The 21,121-nt window shown below is 39.3% G+C and overlaps 3 protein-coding genes across 3 annotated transcripts; 1 reads left to right on the top strand and 2 right to left on the bottom strand.

Annotated features, from left to right (window-relative positions):
- Positions 1–95: 95 nt before the first annotated feature.
- LOC113673005 (F-box only protein 7) lies at positions 96–8,502 on the bottom strand. Its single transcript, XM_089206358.1, has 11 exons — positions 7,687–8,502; positions 7,367–7,598; positions 6,383–6,667; positions 5,257–5,419; positions 5,089–5,181; positions 4,599–4,688; positions 3,739–3,791; positions 3,284–3,404; positions 2,849–2,886; positions 1,727–1,871; positions 96–1,159 (listed from the first exon to the last, which is right to left on the bottom strand). The coding sequence occupies exons 1-11, from the start codon at positions 7,794–7,796 to the stop codon at positions 945–947; spliced, it is 1,545 nt and encodes a 514-aa protein (XP_089062484.1). The 5' UTR covers positions 7,797–8,502; the 3' UTR covers positions 96–944.
- Positions 7,687–8,395, bottom strand: LOC113673011 (uncharacterized). Its single transcript, XM_027189359.2, has one exon. The coding sequence runs from the start codon at positions 8,393–8,395 to the stop codon at positions 7,958–7,960; it is 438 nt and encodes a 145-aa protein (XP_027045160.2). The 3' UTR covers positions 7,687–7,957.
- A 15-nt stretch (positions 8,503–8,517) lies between the features above and the next one.
- On the top strand, positions 8,518–20,980 carry LOC113673008 (ankyrin repeat and BTB/POZ domain-containing protein 1). Its single transcript, XM_089206357.1, has 12 exons — positions 8,518–8,665; positions 11,380–11,442; positions 11,743–11,798; positions 12,670–12,814; positions 13,836–13,995; positions 14,763–14,925; positions 15,407–15,534; positions 16,105–16,153; positions 16,631–16,710; positions 17,189–17,365; positions 17,749–17,949; positions 18,648–20,980. Exons 1-12 carry the CDS (start codon positions 8,619–8,621, stop codon positions 18,873–18,875), a joined length of 1,497 nt encoding a protein of 498 aa, XP_089062483.1. The 5' UTR covers positions 8,518–8,618; the 3' UTR covers positions 18,876–20,980.
- Positions 20,981–21,121: the final 141 nt, after the last annotated feature.

The following is a 21,121-nucleotide window of genomic DNA, read 5'->3' as shown; positions in this document are numbered from 1 at the left end:
TGGATTAGTTTCCTCCTCCTCCAAAAAAGTTAATAGTCCTGAACGTGTAATGAAAGCTTTGTATTCAGGTGGTGACAAAACAATGACTCACAGAATTTAACATTTAATTAAATAAAAACATTTTATTTGTAACCTCAGGTTTGAAATCTTCGTTAAGAAAGCTCTAAATCATCTGAGAAGGATGACACAAGGTCCTATGGCATAACTCATTTTTATGATCTAGGAATGTACTGCTAAGAGTAAGCACAGCTGCCTATTCCTCGGTGTAACCATGGTGATGTTCCTGAGACAACTACATTGGTGTCATATATAGGATAATATTTCTCTCCAAGAATGTTTTTTAAATCTGTCAACCAATATTTCCCTTTGATGCTAAAATTGGGAAGACCTATTAGTCAAGAGATGACTAATTTTGAAAAAGTAACAAAGCTTGAATGCCACACTAAGAAACACAGAAGGGAGCTCAAGCAAACGATGACAGCAATGGCATTGAGGATATTGCAAAACAAAGGATCTAATTGGCATATAACAATGGCTCCACCTATGCACTTGAAAACTTTTACATTTCATGGCTGTCCCCTACAAAACAACAATGTGAAATAACCAAAATCTGCATAGCCTGAGAACAGAAATTCCTTACGTTTCCATTTGGAATGCTAAGATTGAGGTGTGGTTCTGTAAGAGAGTGGTAAACACATCCATCTTTTTGCAAAATTTTAACAAAATACATTACTCCCTTTTAAATCAATGTCTTTCTCAGCATTGTGTCATGACTGCTCTAAATCCCTAATGTGTGACAATTATCCGACAGAACTGGAAATGATTTGTTGTGACACACAGCTCCACACTGATGACACAAGGAATGATAAGAATGTACTGAACATTGCCATAGTGGTTTTGTGTGTAATTTTTTTTTTCAAGAGAATGCACCCAATAGTGTCACTCTACAAGAATCCAGGAGGGAAGCCTCTTGAAGGATTAAAGTGTCGATCTGGATGTCTCCCTTGTCGTGATGGCCCAGGATTCTGATTTATGTCTGGTAAGGGTCCAAAAGGGTCAAATCGAGGTCGTGGCAAACCAGTCCCTGGTGAGATGCCAGGTGTTGGATTAATGCCACCAGGCATAAATGGCAGATTTGGAAAAAGATCTCTGTGCCCACCTAAAAGAAATGAGACTTTAGTACCAAGAGCAACAAGTCAAATCAGAGCCTCAGAGACTCATTTTCAGCACTAGGCAGTAACAACATTTAAGCAAACTACCTGATGGCCAAACTGAGCGGGATGCCAAATGGGCAACTTAACCTCAAAAAACCTTTCACTCTCAAGGTCTTGTAAGTAATTCCCCTCACAGCCTCTCATAGAATTCTTATGATGTTAGTTCAGAGAATTTGGTATTGGATCAACTAATAATTCCCTGATTGGACTCATTTTTTATTATTCTCATCACTTGTCTGCTTGCTATTGTATTGATAATGTTAGTTCAGTTTCAGTTCAGTTTTGGTCACTCATAGGAATTGAAGAGTTAAGCAGCAAATTCATAGCCTTAACTAAAAAAAATAGATCAAATACCACACAAAAAAAATGAATTTTTTTAATGTAGCTGTTTAGCTATTGCCATTTGATGGGTGTTGTTTTTATTCCTAGTATTTGAATTTTCCTTTTGCATGTCTGGTTACCAAAACCAGCATAAAAAGTGCTGTAAAAGTGGCACAAAGTGTTCCACCTACCTATTATACCGGGTGGAAATGTGTCCCCCCTGTAACGCTGTGCACCTAAACCATAATCAGGTGGGTATATTCCATGAGGCGGTACCATAACTTGCATCCTCATTTGCTCCTGGGTTTTCCTTTGTTTGTAAAAATGAATGTATGTCTGCAAGAATCAATAAAAGTCAAATTAATGATACACTTTTCATGAAAAAATCTATCACTTCCTTTGTTTTGTTTGTGGGAGACACAGTTGGTAGTGCATAGATTAGTGAACAGGTCTTCTTAACAAAAGTTTTTGACTCAGGACCTGGTTGAGTCATTATGTTGTGTGACTGGGCACGACATTGAACACTTAAAGAACCTCTCTCTCTCTACCCGTGAGTTTAAATGGCTACCAGTGAACTGCTGAAATGATATGAAATGCTGGGAGGAATCCTGCGATTGACTAGCTTCCCATCCAAGGGGAGTAGCAATATTCCAAGACACTGAATGTGCAATGAAGTGAGAAAAGCTTCAGAAGAATTAAGTTTTCCCACTAGGCTTGCATTCATTCTGTCTGCTTTTTCATCATTTATTAGCTTTTGAGTTGTGAAAACTACTACCGGTGCTGAACCTTACAGGACTTTTGGGATACACACACTTTTCGGAACGTACAAATGACAACAAACCATGGTGCTAACAAAGAAACAAGGTTCTGTAACTTACAGTAGAGACCAAGAAATCAAAGCTAGCAAGATGTTTATTATATCTCTGGGTTAAAATATGGTAAATCAAAACAAACTTCTTAATTTAGTGAGCTGTACAGTGACATACAGCCTGCTAAATTGACCAATCATAGCCCACATATTAACTGAGAGATATAATAAAATTGGTTATAATTTTCAACAATCACTCATAGTTTGGAGAACATGGAGTAAACCCTTTCACTCCCAAGATCTGATTGCTTATTCTCCCCTCTATCTGCTACATATTTCCTTTTAAATTAGTTATGAGAATTTGGTTTTAGATCAAGATAACAGCTTCTACCTGATAATTTTGATTATTCTCATTACTTATTTGCTGGATAGTGTACATATATTATAGGGAGAAGTTACATGTAAATCAACTCTAGGAGTTAACGGGTGAATACAAAGTACTTACTGCCTTCCAGCTTCTGGTTTGTTCCTTAACATTTGCATCTAAAATCAAGATGTGGGGCATAGTTTGATTACGTTTGAACCAAAAACAAAGTATTCACAACCACTTATCAGAGGTGAAGATATTTCCTCAAGGAACTAATAAGGTTTTAGTTTGAATCTGATTGATTGAGAAGATGGTGTGAGTTTTCATAAAGGGAAGTACAGCAAAGTCATAGCAATCCTTACTGCTATGTCTGCTCTGAATGTTGTTAACTATTTACACCCCATAATAGGTATGCACATTCTCCCTGTTGTTGTCTATAAAATTCCTAAAGCGCTGACAAGGAGAATTTGTTTGAAAATCAAGAGCTTCTTTAGTTGGAGATCACTCCCTTGTGACCTTCTTTGAAGGAAGGGGGACAAAGACACCCAATTTTTATCTCAAGCTGCATCTTACCAAAATCTCTCAACACAAGGTGCTGCCATAATGTGGAATCACTTGAAAGAGATCTCAGTTCCCTGCAAGCGCAAGAAACATTTATAATGCTCTGAACTGGAAGATATCCAAGAATCATCAGCTGAAAGGGAAAAAAAAATGTTTTAAATGAGGAAATCATGAGAAGAACAAAGTATATGTTTTAGTTTCTGCATAAATTGCCATATTGATCAAGCAATGTTGTAATTTTCAGAAGCATGTAAGCTCTAGAGTTCAATGCCTGACATTTACTGTAAATCTCATCCCAAAGGGCACACAAACAGCATGGAGAGAAATCCACCAATCCTACCACAAGATCATGACCTTAGCCCGATAAAAATTTTCTACTTGTCTCTTGCCATGTCAAAGATATCATTAGAGCTACACTTTACTTAAAGATTGACAAACTACTAAAAAAGAAAAAATATTTTGCGTACCTTAACTTCTGCAGGTACAGCCATAAAACCACATAATTGTGGTAGTCCTAGAGCTGTAAAATAATAACATGACAGAAATAAATAAGAAAGCTTGAAACGATTTTAAGCTACATCAAATTTGTCACATCATCAAAACTACAAAAAGAAGACTTAGTGATATCTATGATACCTCATTAACAATTAGAGTGAAATAAGATCCTAATCATGAAGATATTTTTTTAATTATAACTTACTATAAAATTGTTCATAAAATACCATAAAAATTTTTTGTAAAAGCTGCATTGAGCTGAAAACTGTGGGTGCGGCATATATACAGGAGCACTGCCTTCAGAGGGAGTGCACTGGGTTGTGTAAGGTCTCAAAAAGCACCTAAAAACCTTCAATAAATAAAGATCAAACAAATTGAAACCATTTGTTGATCATTTCTTTCGGTAGAAATGGCAACTCCTAAGTGAGCCATTTGTATCTTTAGGTTCTAAACTTGAATCTCACTTGCCAGTTGTTCTTTCAAGCATTTCATTTGCACCTTGCATGAGTTTTTTAGTGCATTAAGCACATACAACTGTATCGATGTACATGAATTTATTTATGAAGTTTAGGAATCAATATTCACCCTTTAACTCTCTAAATCTGATTGTAAATTCTCCCTTCTAGCTGCTACACATTTCCAAGTAAATTAGTTATGAGAATTTGGTATCAGATCAAGACAACAATTTCTACCTGATAAGTTGGAGTATTCTCATAACCTGTTAGCTGGATGACATATGCATGTTACAGTGAGAAGTTAAATGTCAATCACTATTCGAAGTTAAAAGATTAACCTCACAAAACCAACCACTGAAACAGGAAAACTGCCTCACCAGCTCTCATAAAGGACAACAATGGATAAGCAACTTGATCCTTAAATAACCTTGACAGCCGATGAAGGTTATAATACACTGACAAGGCTCCTGTAGAGAATATTAAAAAAAAGGGAAATTATCACTGACTGTAAAATACTAAGTTTCCCTATTTGTGCTATTATAACAAATCAGGAAACTGAATTTCGTAATTCTTTGCCAAATCCTCTCTTCATATCCAAGGAAAAAGGGGCAAATTTTCATAAAAGAAAGCAACTGAGTATGAGTGATATTTTATGAAAATGTTTATCTTACTTTGAGCACAAAAACTAGGATATAAAACATCACAACTTGCTAGATGATCACTGAACTCAAGTTGACTAGCATTGTAAATTTAGAAGCCCAATTTTTCTAGCTAGCATGGGCCTCAAAAGGCTTTCACCTTGGAGCACTGATACTGATCTATTCACAACATCACTGCCAGTAGTACCTTATGTATATTAGCACTCACCACTTGTTTTGAGATCCACATTTCCCCTAACAAAGTCAGTTGGTTGTAACTTGCATTGATAAATGTCACTTTTTGCAACTGAATTAGTGTGACCTAAGAGCAAGAAAGAAAATATTTGATTGTATATCTGTACACTGACAACAATATTCAACAATGATGACTGCTCACCATGTAGCATCATGTATGGACCAAGAGAGGTGCACGTCAGGGAGCAGGTTAAACCAGGACAAGATGAATGTGTGTACATCACTTTAACAACACCACCTGTCTTCCATGCCTTAGAGGGTTCATCTCTGTTCAGTTTCTCCACTTTCCCCATGTCTGTTGGTTCCTGAGGATTAATGCCCAAAGAAGCTTTAGTTTCTCTTACATGACAGACTGTTGGTGTAACTGCTGTCTGAGTTAATTCTTAGTGCACATTGTGAGTTCAGATTCTCTGTTGATGCAAAAGGGTGTGAATGTAGATTTACAGAGTCCATAGAATCTGTAAGGTTTTTCTGCATTGTACACAAGGCTTTGTAAATATTTTTGTCCAGGCATAGCAGAGATGATAGGCAAGGGTATATATCTTTACATCTTATTGTTTTTACTTGTTTTTTGCTTTGATTGTTGGTTTGTTAACAGCGTAATTTAGTGTTATCAGGTGAGTTGATAACATAAATTGGCCAACATAAAGAGTTTCTCTATTTGCTCTGACGAGGGCGTAATGCTCAAAATGTCAGCTTTGAAAATCTTTACATTGGCCAATTTACATTAGCACCTGAGTTCCTAATACCAAATTACTTAAAAAGTAAACTGTTTTGCCCAAGAACACAGCACAACACAATGATCCAGTCAGGCGTCAAACAGGAACCTCTCCACCCATTACCATTGAGCCATCACATTTCAAATAATAATAATAATAATAATAATAAATAACAAGTTAATAATTTATAGACTTATATTGCACAATTATCAATATAAGAATTTTCAATTGCGCATCACAATTAAATGCTAAAAACTCAACCCCTACATAGATACTAAAAACTAAAAAAAAAATAATAAAAAAAAAATTAAATAAATAAATAAATAAATAAAAATGATCACTAAGAAGATGTAAAAATATGAAATTAGATACAAAGAATTAAAAAGCTTTGGCAAATAAAAAAGTTTTAATGGCCTTCTTAAACTTATTTAAAGATTGGGTGTTTCTGATAGAGCCCGGAAGATCATTCCACAAATAATGATACGGTAATTTATAGAAACCACATTTAACCAAGGGTTGCATTTGATCTGAAATGCAATTACAACTTACCTCTAACCCACAGATAAAACCAGTCTCTAACATCAAAACACGAATAACAACCCATGCAGCCTGGTGAATGGTTCCAACCCCTGTAGCTCTATATAAGTCTTCTAACATAGGTGGAATTCCTTCCCGACAAAGAACCAGAGATCTGATGGATGACACAGATCCTGCACTTGACACAGATGAAAAAGACCCTGGATGATGTTGAACATTTTCAGTTTCTGCCTCTCTGGTTTTTTCTTTACTCTGTTCATCATGTTGTTTTCCATGTGTAGACAACACTGACCTCACCTAATGCCCATATAGATAATAAAAACAGGTAGGAAAAATTCAAGAAAATACTTTGATGCCTACATTAATGGCGCAAAAAAAAAAATTTTGAAAAAATAAATACATTTTTAACCCTTTAACTCCCAAGTTCTGATTGTAAATTCTCCCCTGTTTCTACTACTCATTTCTTTGTAAATTAGTTATGAGAAGTTGGTGTTGGATCAATGTAACAACTTAAACCTGATAAGTCTAAGTAATCTCATGACCTGTTTGCTGGATCATGTATGGATATTATGGGGAAAATATATGTTAATCACTTCTGAGAGTAAAGGGTTGAACTAATGGAAACAAATCTGCTGCTTGGTTGATCTTGTTCTACATTTCAAAAGGAATTGACCTTCCAGCAAACAAAGCAAGACAACTTGGAATGTATTTGTTGATGAAGGGTTAGGTAGGAACTGCCTGTGCTTGGATTTTAAGGGTTAACCCTTTATAGTTAACTCTTGTGACTGACCAAAACAGCATTTCTCCTTACAATATCAATACAATATCAAGCAGATAAGTGATGAGAATAAAGAAAACTAAAATTAAAGGGCTAAGGGTTGATCCAATACCAATTTCTCTGAACTAATATTGATCATAAGATTATTGTATGGCTCACAGTAAGGAGAATAACTAATGAAATCTTGGGAGTGAAAGAGTTAAAACAAATCACTTTACCTGGGATGGACCAGCTACCGGTTCTGTGGAGTGAAAGGAGGGTGTAGGAGTACTATGCACAGTAGATCTTGAAGAACCAGGAGCACTAAGGTTATCTGATGTTATTTCTTCCTCATCGTTGTTGAGCAGAACGTGGATCAAGTCACCATTCACTATTCCCAGGTCTCTGAGGAGTACAGAGTCATTCTCTAAAATATCTTTCCCATTCAGGCTCAGATTAAAACTGTTTTCTCTGAAAATTTCAACAAGAATTAGAAATTACTGAATATTCAAAACAAATAATAAAAAAAGATAATGCAGTGCACTTGTGTCGTCATTACCTCAAACCAAATTTTCTTTGGACAGCTTGGCGACAGTGACTCAAGGTTATTGCATCTCCTGACAATTCGAGCACTTCTCTACGCTTATTCAAGACAGCTCTCAGTTTCATTTCAATCAAATGCAACCAAATTTCGCGCAAAATCGTCCAAAATTTGTTAAGTCATGTCGGCAGCCATCTTGAGTTTTGACGCGCATGGATCTGTGGGTAGATAGAAATGTTCTCCAGCGGGTAGGGGGACAGGAAATTTTTGTACTCTCTAATAAAGGCTTCTATTTCAAACAGGGATGGCCAGTTAAAAACTTCTCCACCAAAACTTGATGATCTCCCTGTATCTCCACAGTCTCCCCTCTAACGACTCCACCAGCTCCGATTTTCTTCTTAAGTTCTTGTAATAAAATGCCAGGATCGCCGGTAACGTTACTTACAACTGTGACCTTCTTCCCTTTGGCGCGATTTTCGTACGAAATTGGAATCTTCCCTTTCTTTGTGCGTTTGACGGCAAATCCAATAGTTTCGTTTGTTTTTTCCTCCTCTTTTGAAGTTGACCTCGTTCCTACAAAATCCAGTTGATCTGCGGAAGAAGCTCCTTCGCTAACAACTGAAGTTTGTGAAGCCAAGGAACCGCTCAGAAAGCTTGCTAGCGTCAATTCTGGAGGTCTTCTTTCTCTATCAGATTCTTTCGAAACTCTGTTGTTGCGTTTTGGCATTCTAAACGAGCAAATTCTAGCATTTCTCAGTCAAAATCCCGTCAAAATTCTCACCATTACTACAGTCAATTAACTTCATATATCTTAGAACTTTTGATCGGGTCAGCGGATCCATGTGTCATGCGCAAAAAGTGTAAACAAACTTCGATCACAACAAACCATTTTAGCAGCTTTGGAGGAATAACTGTAATTCGGCCCATTCGGTCCAAAACTATTGTTTGCGATGGATCTTTTCCAAAGTTGCCGTCGAGGTGACCTCGATCGAGTCAGGTAAGAAATCCTAAAGGAACATGAGTGCATTTTTTTGTGTTAGTGATTCGAAGTTAGATATGTACATGTTCAGACGTTGTACAATTCACGCTCGTTGAAATTTGCGTACATTTCAAACTCACAACTTGGTTGAGCGCAAATTGTATCCAAGGAATGATGTAAGTAACCGTTATCTTTCAATATCCTGGCAAAAATTGCCGAAAAATGGTAACAGCTGGTAGCAAGCGCCCGATATGAATTTAAAATTCGCTAGAGGCAAGTGAGAGCATCTGCTTCACCCGTACTGCAGCTGATTTTCAACTTCTTTAAGTTTGATAAGTTTGATATATGGAACGTTGCAGATGGTCAGTTCAAAATGACCTGAAATTCTTTTCAGGTTTTCTACCAATAAAGGCAGTTTTTTTCGAAGAAAGCCTGTTCAATTTTTTTTAGCTGATCGAAACGAAATAAAAAAACCATAACAAAAACAAAATTTTAACGCGATGCATCTTTCAGTTGTGTTTAAAAGTGTTGCTTTCAAACAGTCGGTAAAATCCGTTTCTAAAGGTTACTAAAACTCGTCTCTTTTGACAAATGATGTGTTCCTCGGGAGCTTTGCAGTCTTATCACCTCGACACTTAGACACTTCGGGAGAAGTAGTGCAGTGCGTTTCCGAGCCATTTCGACAAATTTCGGAGAAAATGCAAGACAACTGAACGAAGACAAAGCTAGCTTTCAACTGAGACAACAACAAAAGTAATTTGCAAGCCAGCCTTTAATTTTCACAGCTTAAAAAATAAGTGATTTGAAAAAGTCCTCCATGGAATGAGGGTTTTTACACTTAAACCATTAATTAATAAATATTAATATTGTAATTAATTATATAAGCATCTTTGTAGTGTTCTGCATGAGAAGTCACGAAGATACATATATTTGACAAGAAAGTAAACATTGAAACTGGCTTTCGTTTATCATACTAGACTTGTCACAAATATTTTCGACTTGCTTGAAAACGGAGAGCCTAAACACAACTTACGTGCAAAAGATTATATTGCTTAATTGTTTAAGCTTAGTTGAACCTCGATTTAACGAAGTGCCAACGGACTGGGCAAATTGGTTCGGTATATCGAGAGTTCGATTTAACGAATTTGCGGGAAAACAACCAAAATACTCGTTATATCGAGGGATGATTAATAGTTGTTTTTGTTTCGTTTTGTTTTTTTTTGTGTGGTGTGACGTCGCGCTACCCAGCAGCATTTTGGGATCGGAACGATAACTGTAAATAACATTAATGCTTTGATATCTATATGAAGCTACAGTACACTGTACAGGTCTGTACATAGCTACAGCACCTTGCTTTTAAAGCACAGAGGACAAATTTCAGCGGAAGTCACAGGCAAACGAAGAAACAAGGGCATTGAACTGGAAATTCCCGTCTCTTTCACCTTTTACTACAAGAAGCCTTCAAAAATAATCAGACACAAAGAGGATAAAGCCGATCCGTAGATGTGTCGAATGTGTCAGTGTCGGCATTTATAATGAGCTGTTAAATTTAAAGTTATCCTATTGTTACAAATTTGAAAGATTTTGATTCTTGTTGGTCTGTTTCGTAGTTGTCGTGCGTCATGTGTTGACATTTGTTCCTTGTAGCGGAGTATACCTTTGTGCTTTCTTTATATCGAAATTCTTTCCCTTACATTAAACTGTAACTTTGGCCGGGCTGAAGAGTATCGTTCGTTATACTGAGAACTTCGATTCGTTGAGTAGAGGTTCGTTAAATCTAGGTTCTACTGTATTATCTATCTGAGATCCTAGATATTTTGAGTCACGATCTTGTGGACTGGACTGGGGACCGGAGATCGGTTGGATATCGATGGATTACATAATAAGAAACAATTTATGCTAGAAACTTTTGGTGCACTTCTTGGCGGTCCATGTCACAGCGAAAATTAGAACCTGCTCGCATGCAAGTCCAAGGCTATTTGAGATAATAAGGCCTACATGATATGCAGTTGATATTCTCTTGGAAGGCTTGCATTGAAGGTAGTATCCACCTTTGGTCAAATACCTTAACGGAGAGCTAATGCTTTAAGAACTATGCTCCTGAAATCATGAAATTTTTCTCTCCGCCTTCAAAAAAATGCACTTGAAATTGTGACACTTATCGCGTTTTGAGACTCCAAAAAGTGACCTAACCTTTCGAAAATTGTCTTCAAATGTTTTAAAAATGCTTAGTAACTTCGGGCCCGTACGAACGAATTTGAATTGAGGGGAACATAACTGTAATGTATGAACGGAGGCCGGAATAGGAGCATCCTTCCCCTAACTTTTGAAAATTTGAACACGCTCTTATGCCTTTTGGAGCATTTTGGAAAGCTTTTCAGGTAAAGCGTTTTTCTAGTCACTTTTCAAGCGATCTCCAAGCCATTTTTTCTCAATTTGCATTGCCGCATACATACGGGAACATACCTTTCCCATAAGTGAACAAGGAGATTGAAATGTGTAAACACTGGGTTTCCACAACAGCTTGCGTGCCAAATTGAGAACTCTGTTAGGTTGTAAAGACGCAAAAAAGTCTAGATACGCCACTGGTAGACGTTATCCCTCTGTGCCAGAACATCAACTCGTATACTGGACATGCCTGGAAATTTATAAGTCTCTGCTGCTTAGGTGATTTACGTTTTGTAGCCTTTTCACGTGACTTTAACCTTTTTCGTTTTTGTTTCCTCGTTTAGATATCTTGTGGAGAGCGGAGAAACAGAGTTGAATCTTCGAGATTGCTGGGACAGCACACCACTGTATGTGTAGAATGTTTGGTATTTTCATACGTGTTATATACCCCATGAGAACAAAGAGGAATAATTTCTTACAATACAGGGTGGGATGAGAAAAATTTCTACACGCTCCTGCACTTCTCTTTTGATTTCATAAGCCGTCGCCTTCAACCATAGATGAATAGATGGAAAAAAATTGATGCATAACATTAAGAATTCACACAGTGTCTGCTACCTGCATGCGATTCTCACATGACAGTCACGGATGTCATTTCTCTCATTGGTTTTTTTTGCATTTTTTTGTTTTGTTTTATTATTTCCTAGATACTACGCTTGTCTCTGTGGACATCATGAGTTGGTGGAGTACCTCTTACAAAACGGTCGGTTTTGTCAATTCCGGTTGAAACTGGTTTAACTCCTGTTTGTCATTATTATTATTATTATTATTATTATTATTGATAAATGAACGTTTCATTGCTTCCCTCACGGTGTAGAGTCAGGCTATCAATTGTGTGGACTCAAATTCGTTAGACAAAGGTTTAAAAGTTCATTTATCTACAAAACCACGATGGACAACAACATTTTATATAACACTAATAGCCAAGCCTAAAAGTGGAACTCGCATTTTTTTCCCGCACGTCTCAAGGGCACAACACCTTGCTCCGGCCAGGAATAGAACTCGAGTCGTCCGACTCGGAGCCCAGTGGGCTACTGGACTACTGAACAAAGCCGTGGCGTTGGCGTGCCCGCGGTACAGTTGACCACGCATGTTAAAAGTAGCACCTGGTGTGGTCGTACGGTCGTATGGTCGTACATCCAAATTTTTTCGGCTTGATGGGTTACTACTATTTTGTATAATTATGGGGCTACGCTCTGCGAGCTCCGCTGTAATTCCTATTATTATAGTTTTTATTTTTTTTTATAAATTTTTCCTTGGTCAGTTTGGAAAAGAACGTTTGTGGAGAAGATTCGCAACAAAGTATATTTAGGAAAATTACTTCTTGCGAACCTTAAGATTCTCGCGAGACTACAGCAAGACCTGCTGCCCAGATAACCTGAAAATGGCAGAACAATCACATTTGCATTTAACGTTCTGAAAACCTTTTATTTTAATCCAAAATGCGCAAAAACTATTTCCTATCGTTTTTCCAGGTCTATTTTTTCTTTCGAAAGAAATTGTTTCGGCTGTTATTTTTGCTTATTATATTTTAAATTGCATGTGAATAACTTCATTTCTTCGTCTGCTGTTAGGGGCCCGTTGTGCTCCGAACACATTTGACGGAGAGCGTTGTTTGTATGCAGCGTTGACGGACAAGATCAGAAGCCTCCTCAAGAGCTACAAGGCTATTACATCTGAATGCATGAGAAGAGATTCCTACAGGGAATTTCTGAGAAGGTAATAATTCGAATGGCGAATTTTAGGCGAATGAGACATGAGAAGAGATTCCTACAGGGAATTTCTGAGAAGGTAATAATTCGAATGAGGCATGAGAAGAGATTCCTACAGGGAATTTCTGAGAAGGTAATAATTCGAATGGCGAATTTTAGGCGAATGAGACATGAGAAGAGATTCCTACAGGGAATTTCTGAGAAGGTAATGATTCGAATGAGGCATGAGAAGAGATTCCTACAGGGAATTTCTGAGAAGGTAATAATTCGAATGGCGAATTTTAGGCGAAGCGAAATTTTCAGGAGAGTTTCCCCACGCATCAGAAAGTGTTCATAATTTTTCCTCTCTGTGTACCTTTAAAAAAAGAAAATTGATGGAGTGTTCGAAGTAAAACTGGATTACTTTGGTTTTACTTTGATGCGCTCTCTGACTGGCTCAGAGAACTCGCACCTCGACCAATCAGATGCAGCTAAAACCAATCACGACTTATTTTCTCGCATTTTACTGGGCTCAAGGGGTTTGTATCTATATAATCAAATTTTCTGTGTTTCCGTAGAACATTTGTACCGATTGGCCGCCATGATCAGCTAAACTTCATTTGTGAAACTGGCGCACCTTTTTTGCGCCAGGAATTTGTCACCTATGAATTTTCTAAACTTCCATTGTGTTGTTACCTCGCTTGCCTTTGACTGACTCGACTTTTGGTTTGCGATTGTTCCATAGAGCATTTGTTGGTTGTAAGTCGAAAAACCAAAACCAATCATCCCAACGACCAATCAAAACTAAGGTATAAACTACCGGTAGCCAATGAGAACTTAAAGTGAAAACAACCGAACTCCTTGAAACGCGGGAAAACGCGAACGACTAAGTCGCGTTTGTTTCTTACTTTTAAATCTGATTGGTTGAGAAGGTGACGCCGGTTTTCTGGACCAATCACAGAGCGAGGTTAAGTAAAACCAAAGCAATTATATATTTCTTTCGGTACTCACTTGAAAACTGTTCTTACTCAACTAATCCTGTTTTTCAGATGTCTAGAGGACTCGCCGTACGCAGATGTATGCTTCATAGTCCATGGTGTTCCTCTACCTGCTCATCGTTTGATTTTGTCTGCGCGCTCCTCGTATTTCGCCAAAATGTTTATGAGTAAATGGCGTGATCGTCCTATCATCGAATTGAAGAACAAACTGGTAAGATCGAGTCGTATTTGAGAGTAAAATTGATGGTCTTAAATGTGTATACGGAGAGCTTATTTATAGGTAGCCTGTGTATAAGCTCTCTCTATCAGTAGCGTTGTGGGACGGGTGTTTCTCCACCTACGGGAGGAGACGAGACTAGTCTGGGAAGGGAATCTGGCACTAATTATCATTGCCAGACCCCTTGCAGACCTCTCGCAGGCTCGTGTTGATCAAGACCTCATACTTTACCGCGAGCGAAGAAATGTTTTGTGCCGAAGCGCTAATAATGAGGGCTTGCTTGCTAGTCCTCCCTTTATACTCTTAAGGCGACAACTAATCCTTCCTCTGTTCCCCTGAAAACCATGTGGTAATCTTCCCAAAATCCTTCCCCCCCTTTAAAAAAAAAAAAGGCAAGTAATGGTTTCTAAACATCGGCGCTGAACGTCATGAAAGCTCTTTTGACGCTTCTATTCTCCAGATCTAAATAGCTTGCGGAATGCATTTTTCAGTTTAACGGAGGCAAGCGCGAGACGGCGCGAATTGCGAGTCACGCCCAGCGCTTGTCCGAGCGCTTGTCCGAGCGCTTGTCCGAGCGCTTGTCCGAGCGCTTGTCCGAGCGCTTGTCCGAGCGCTTGTCCGAGCGCTTGTCCGAGCGCTTGTCCTAGCGCTTGTCCTAGCGCTTGTCCGAGCACTTGTCCGAGCGCTTATCCGCTTGTTGAAAGACAGCTTTCCTAAATGTTGACTATCCTTTTCTTATGGTGAATATTGTGTCTTTTCAGGTCAAACTGTGGGCTATGCAGGCCATTCTGCAATACTTGTACACCGACCGAGTATACATCGAAAAAGATAAAATTGACGACTGCATCCGACTAGCGAAACAATGTAAACTGGAGGATCTCAGGACACAGCTGGAAATCAGACTAAACAGCATTGAATTATTTGGTTAGGAAAAATCTCGAAGAATAGTTTCCTTTTTTGTAACATTTGCGTGATTTTGATCCTTTCACCCGCTTGTTGGAGTATTTTTGTCGAGAAGGGAAAAGTCGCCAATGACTATTTCTTGGATATCGCCTTTCGATCCCTTTTTCGGGCACAGCGGCTGACTGCATCTTCGGCAGCCGCACATGGAAAAAGTTATTGGTACCCATGCCTCTATTTTCATTATTTTCCTCGCTCTTCGTGTCAACCCTTCATGCCCTCCACTTCACACCATAAACCATCCTGTTATCCTTCCCCCTCCCCCCCTAGCCACTCTTCATGCCAAACCGTGCCCTCCCTGCTCCTCAAAGTTTGGACCCCCATCAGCAATCCCTGAATTTGCCCCTATATCATATTGGCCCATGTTTGTCAATCAGTCTGAAACTTAGCACCGCTCTAACGGAAATGACGACTGGTTGTAATACTGTGGTGTTATTTTCTGTAGGAGTGTCCAAAACTAATACTCGAATAATAACAGTAGTGAGCATCGAACCGGAATCCAGATCTACAAGCTTGCAAGATGCATTCGCCCGTCTAGCAGAGTCTGCTTTAACCCCGGCGCTCGTGTCTCAGGTGAGATTTAATCGCTGTCTGCCTATCTTTCTGCCTGTCCGCCCGTCTGTCTATCTGTGTCTTTCACTCTGTCTGTCGGTTTGTCTCTTTCGCTCTGCCTGTTTTATCTGTCTCTCTGTCTTTGTCATTCTGTCTGTCTACCTATCTCTCTGCCTGTCTGTGTCAGTCCATCTGTCTGTCTATCTCCTCTCTGTCTGTCTGTCTTCCTTTCTGCTTTTCTTTCTGCCCATTTGTCTAAGTCTGGTTCCACTTCTTTGTTAGTGTTAATAATTGTTCAGCCATCTTTGCCAGAGGAAGGAAAAACAACAAAACAAAACGCGAAGTAGATACGACACTTCCTACCGAGAAATCAGTTATCCAAACGTGTGAGGCCTGTACTTCATTTCCTTACTGTCTAGCCACGTTTTATATTATACTCGTCTCTAATGCCTCCCTGTTAATCATACCCGATAAAATTCTGGGAGAGCTTATATCGTATTCTTGGACGGACGCAAAAATGTAGAGTCAAGACGAAGAAAACTTGGACTTTCCCCGGCTTGACGTTACAGATAATTTGTATTTCCTTTTCAGCAATTCCCAAAGCAGTTTCCATTTGAGATATCCTCCGATGTTTTCGATGGTTTGTATCCATATTTTTGTTTACGGTAACTTTGAAAATGTTCTCTGTACACCATTTTAGAATTGTCTGAAATCACTTAAATAAGGGGGAATGCCTCGAGTGCCTCATGGGTGGCTGTCTACGGGGGGTTGTTCGAGCCCCTTAAAGCAGTTCCTGCATAAGCCCTAGAGCGAGAAACATTGGTATTCATATTCTCCCTAATCCCCTCTATTCATTACTCATGGTTCTGACAGGGAGAATTTGTTGGAAAATCAGGAGCTTCTTAAATTGGTGATAATTTCTTTAATTCTCATAACCTTTACATTTGACTTAAGTAAGATACTGTGGGGAGAAAATAGAGGCCAGTCACTCTTTGGGCTTGAAGGGTTAAAGAGCTAATGCGGCTACAGAGGTGAACGACCTAAAGATGTAGAAACATTTAGAAAGTGGTATCTTCCCTTAGGGGAGTGCAGTAGGTAACATTGAGTTTCATTTTAGTTTCAGTCGTTTGCGACGAACCGCCTGTGTACTCTGATGTGTGTTTCATCGTTGAGAATCACAGATTCTACTGTCATAAGGTAAGATTCCTGAATTGTAGCAATGTCCATGACTTCCTTGCTAAATTTATCAGGAACTTCATTTCTTTGCCGTGATATGATTGCGAAGGAAAAAGTGGAAAAGTCTCGCTTAGGGAAAAAGCCGCTTAAACATGTTCACGTGACCCGGCCGGGTTCCGAAACCGGACCTTTCGACCCAGAGTCCAGCCAAGGTGGTTGGGGGTAGGGGAGGGGTACTCCCTTTCCCATTTGTCATTAGCACGTGCATGATTTTTCAAACGGGGTTTCCTAAGAGTTTTATTCAAAAAAAGGAAATCGGGAAGGGAGGTTCATAACCCGTCGGGAACCCCCTTCCTCGTAGCCACGCCCTTATTGTTCGAGGTGAATCTTAGTTCCTTATTCAAATCTCCTACATATCTTAACAGTTCATTATTATGGCTACAAAGCTCATTGACCATCAAATACTCACATTAACTCCTATAGCTTTTTTTAACTGAAGGTGTTTTTCTGCGGAAGGAGCGACTATTTTCGAGCGTTGTTAGACGGTCACTTTTCGGAATCCACCTCGCCTGGCAAACAATTATTTAGTGCGTCTATTCCTGAAGTTTACCTCAATGATGTAACACCAGACGTGTTTGCCGCTGTTGTAGCTTTCATTTATCAAGATGAAGCTTTGGTGAGTGTTGTTTAAACAGATTTAGACTTTAACCAGTCCTTCCTTTTTGGTGATGTCCGTCGCGCAAGTAAAAACCAATCGGTGACGTTAGCGCGCCGCGCGGAACCCTGTGAGCTGAGTTCAAACGCCTTATTCCTAGAGTTCCGTTCGGCGTGTTAACATCAAGAGAAGGTGTGTAGAGTAATAAATCTGAGAAATTTACGTCGTTTGTATGAACTGCGAACTCGCTCATTGGCTTGTAGACTTAGGTAAGCCTCGTTCTACATTGGCCAAACTGTAAAACTGTCGCTGAAAGAAAAATTTATATGAAGGCGTCAGTAATTCAAACAGCAGTAAACGTTGATATCAATACTTATTGCTTTAATTCTGTTTTTTATATCTAGGTAACTGAAGAAAATGTTTACAGCGTACTTTGCTTTGCTGATATCTATCTACTAAGTGGCTTGAAGCGCCTCTGTGCACGTGTAATTAGCGCGTTTCTCGACACAGAAAACGTTTTGACGGTTTTAAGGACGGCGCGTCTCTTCAACCTACCCAGACTTGAAGTAGACTGCTGTGAATACATGAGTAAACATCTAGAAATGGTAAGTAGTGATTACTGGTAACAATTTCTTTGTCCTTTACGCTAAAATCGTTCGGTAGTTGTCATGCAAAAGATAAACCACCGATTAAAGGAGTCTGGGAAGAGGATAAGATAAGATAAGATAAGATAAGATAACTTTATTTATACAAGGTATTTCCATCAGTTGTTAAATTATCTATAAAGGTATATCTATCATCTTCCTAACTATAATAAAATCTAATAAAATCTAATACAAAACACGCTCTTCAGCCCCGTATCGAGAGTAGTTCTGTCCTCCAATAATTATTGCGGAGCAGTCAAAGAAGCGGAGCAGTCGAAGAAGAATCAAGTGCTCTGGACTCCGTATAAGGAAGAGTGAGTCTGAATTCTGGTCGTGGGTCGTGGGTCGTGGGTCGTGGGTCGTGGTTATTGTATTATGTTCTTGAGCAAGACGCTTTATCGTCACTTTCTCTCCTCAGTATCTCTCTCCATCCATCCAGGCGTAAAACTGGGTACCAAAGAATTTTCAGGGAAGCCTGACGAAATGTGGAGGGGGAGGGGAGGGAGTGAGGGGACGTTGTGGTGACCCTTGGTGAAGGGAATTAGAGTCTCCTCTCCGAAGAGGGGTATTCTATGATGCCTATATACTGATGATGTTAGCTAATGTTCAGTTCATATATAACGTAAGTAAAATCGTTTTTGTTCTGTTTGAATTTGCAGTTTCTTGATAACGAGGAATTTCATGCGCTGATTCTGGAGGATGCATCTTCTGTTCGAGATCGCCAACAGACGGACTCCATCCCTGTTGTGGACGACATTCGCTTTCATCTGTACAAAGGCGTTCTACCAAGCATCACGTCAGATGAAGAAGAAGGTGGACAATTTGACAGTGAAACAAAACTGAAAATGCTCAGTGATCTATTGATTGATCTCGGTATCGAATGCTAGACATCAATCCATTGACAAAGCCGCAATTTCCCTTTAAGTGTCTGCAGTTTTTCTTAAGATGTATTAGACATGTGTCTAATATCATTCGCAAGTCGCAAAAAGGATTGGATCAATTTCAGTAGCTTTGCAACTGGGCACGTACTCTTCGCCTAATCCAACATTAACCATGACCAGGAGACCATTACCCGGAGCTTCCATCTTCCATACTTACCCTCTGAGTCAACCTTTTCCCGTATCTTTTCATTTTTAGAAGCACCTCCCATGGGGTTTTTCGCGGGTGTTTACATAGTAGCCAATCATAAGAGAGCCGTGGTCCTCTATTGTTTACGTTACATGCAGAGAAGAAATAGAGGTCAGCCTTCGCCTTTGGCCGCCATTTTTGTAGGGTGTTATGCGAACGTCAGCGTGTTTTCGCGGGAAATTAAAGAACCCCTCCCCAATATCTTAGTTCTACAAATAGAAAGATACGGGACAGGGTTGATTCAAGGTTACAATTGGTATGGAAGCTCCGGGTAAAGGGCTCCTGCCCTGACTTATTATTAGTGGACTGTTGTTGGGTTAAGGGAGGCGTAGGTGCGCAGTTGCTCAGATACTGATATTGATCCGAAAGGTTTTTAAAGAACAATTTAGAGTACAATAAACCTAAGGGCGTAGTTAGGGAAGGGGGAGGGGTCCTGGAGTGCCCGTGACCCCCCTCCTTTTGTAAGTCTTTTGAGTAAAAAACATAGTGTGGAGGTCGACATGAAAATCAGGTGAGTACCCTGTTTGACACCGTGTGACCCCCTCCCCCCCCCATTTGAAAAATCCTGGCTCCGCCCCTGAAACCTTCAGTTCAAACCAATAATCTTGTTTCAAATAACTCAGCCTTGGATTGCTGACTAAAAGATGTCCCGCAATAAGATTAAATACAAATGTGAGATAAAATGCCATCAGCGAATTCAAGCCTGATAAAATAGGTTGGAAAGGCTATGCATTTCCTCTAAGGTTCGAAAATGGTATCATTTGCTTATGTGCACGTGTTGATGTAGAAAACAGGCTCGTCATCGAGGGGCCAGCCAGGGGGTAACACATGATTTTCAGGGGGAACAGATAAGGGAAGGGTCAGGCGTCGCTAACAGAGTATAAAGGGGGGCGACTGTAGTAAACTGACTGCCAATCAGAGGGGAGCATTCGAATACTATGGAGCCTTAGGGGAGGGGGGAGGATCAGGTAAATTAAATTGTGACACAACCAAAATCCTCCGACAAGTCCCTCTCCCCCCCCTCCCCCTTCGCCTCGTCCCCCAGTATACGTAATGAAACGAGTATAAGTTTGAGAAATTAATTGTGTTGAAAGCTCCAACCGAAATCTGTGGTCTTGCTTTTTTTAATTCGTGGATATGCAAAGCATAGGAACTAGTATCGAGGGGATTCAATATGCAAATCCCGAGGCCTTAGCACGGCATTAGGAGTCTGGGAAGAGTAGGTACCTTTATTAAAGTTAGCGTACTGTTGTTAAATATGGAAGATCAGACGGTACAATCACTGAATAAGTTTATGACATTCTGCACATTTCATGCACGAGTTCATTAGTGTAGTGTCACCTACAGTAGAAATGTTCGTTTTTATAATTACATTTTACACTGTTATTTCTCTTCTCTTTAATCGGGTTTTACCCTGAAACATTCCGAGAAAAAATTTAACGTTGTTGTAAAATTTTAATAATGTAAACCAGAAAACGACCCACCGTTGAAGAACATATTTAGTAACTTGTTTCGAAGGCGTTTTGATGTTAGAGAAGATTAATGATTGTTCGTTTTGGCAATCCAATGAGCAACATATGAAATTAGAAATTCACGAAGCGCAAAAGATTACTGTTTACTGATTGCCTACCTGCGGTAAACTTCGTCAATTCAGCTTGCATTAGATCGTAAGAAACGTATGGGCATTGGTTGGTTAGCTGCACCAAGTTCTGAACAAAAATCAATTTCACAGTGCAAAGAAACCCTGTATTTGATTGCTGTGTCGTCATTAAACTGCAGCAAGCAGTGAACCACAATCAAAGTTGCAGAGCGCGAGAGAACCCTGTATTCGATTGATGAATAAAGGGGGTGTTTTCTAAAGAAACTGTGTTGATTCGTCATTTGGGGGTAATATAAGATAATTCGGTTTCAATAACTGAGTTGATAACGTAAATTATCCTCTGTAAAGGGTTTCTAAAACTGATTTTTCGAGCGTTGGCCTTTAGAGCAAGTAGCGGCTAGATGC

This window comes from Pocillopora damicornis, chromosome 5 (assembly GCF_964200805.1).
Source record: "Pocillopora damicornis chromosome 5, jaPocDami1.2, whole genome shotgun sequence".
Taxonomy (NCBI): Eukaryota; Metazoa; Cnidaria; class Anthozoa; order Scleractinia; family Pocilloporidae; genus Pocillopora; species Pocillopora damicornis.
This window is presented reverse-complemented; position numbering and strand designations above follow the sequence as displayed.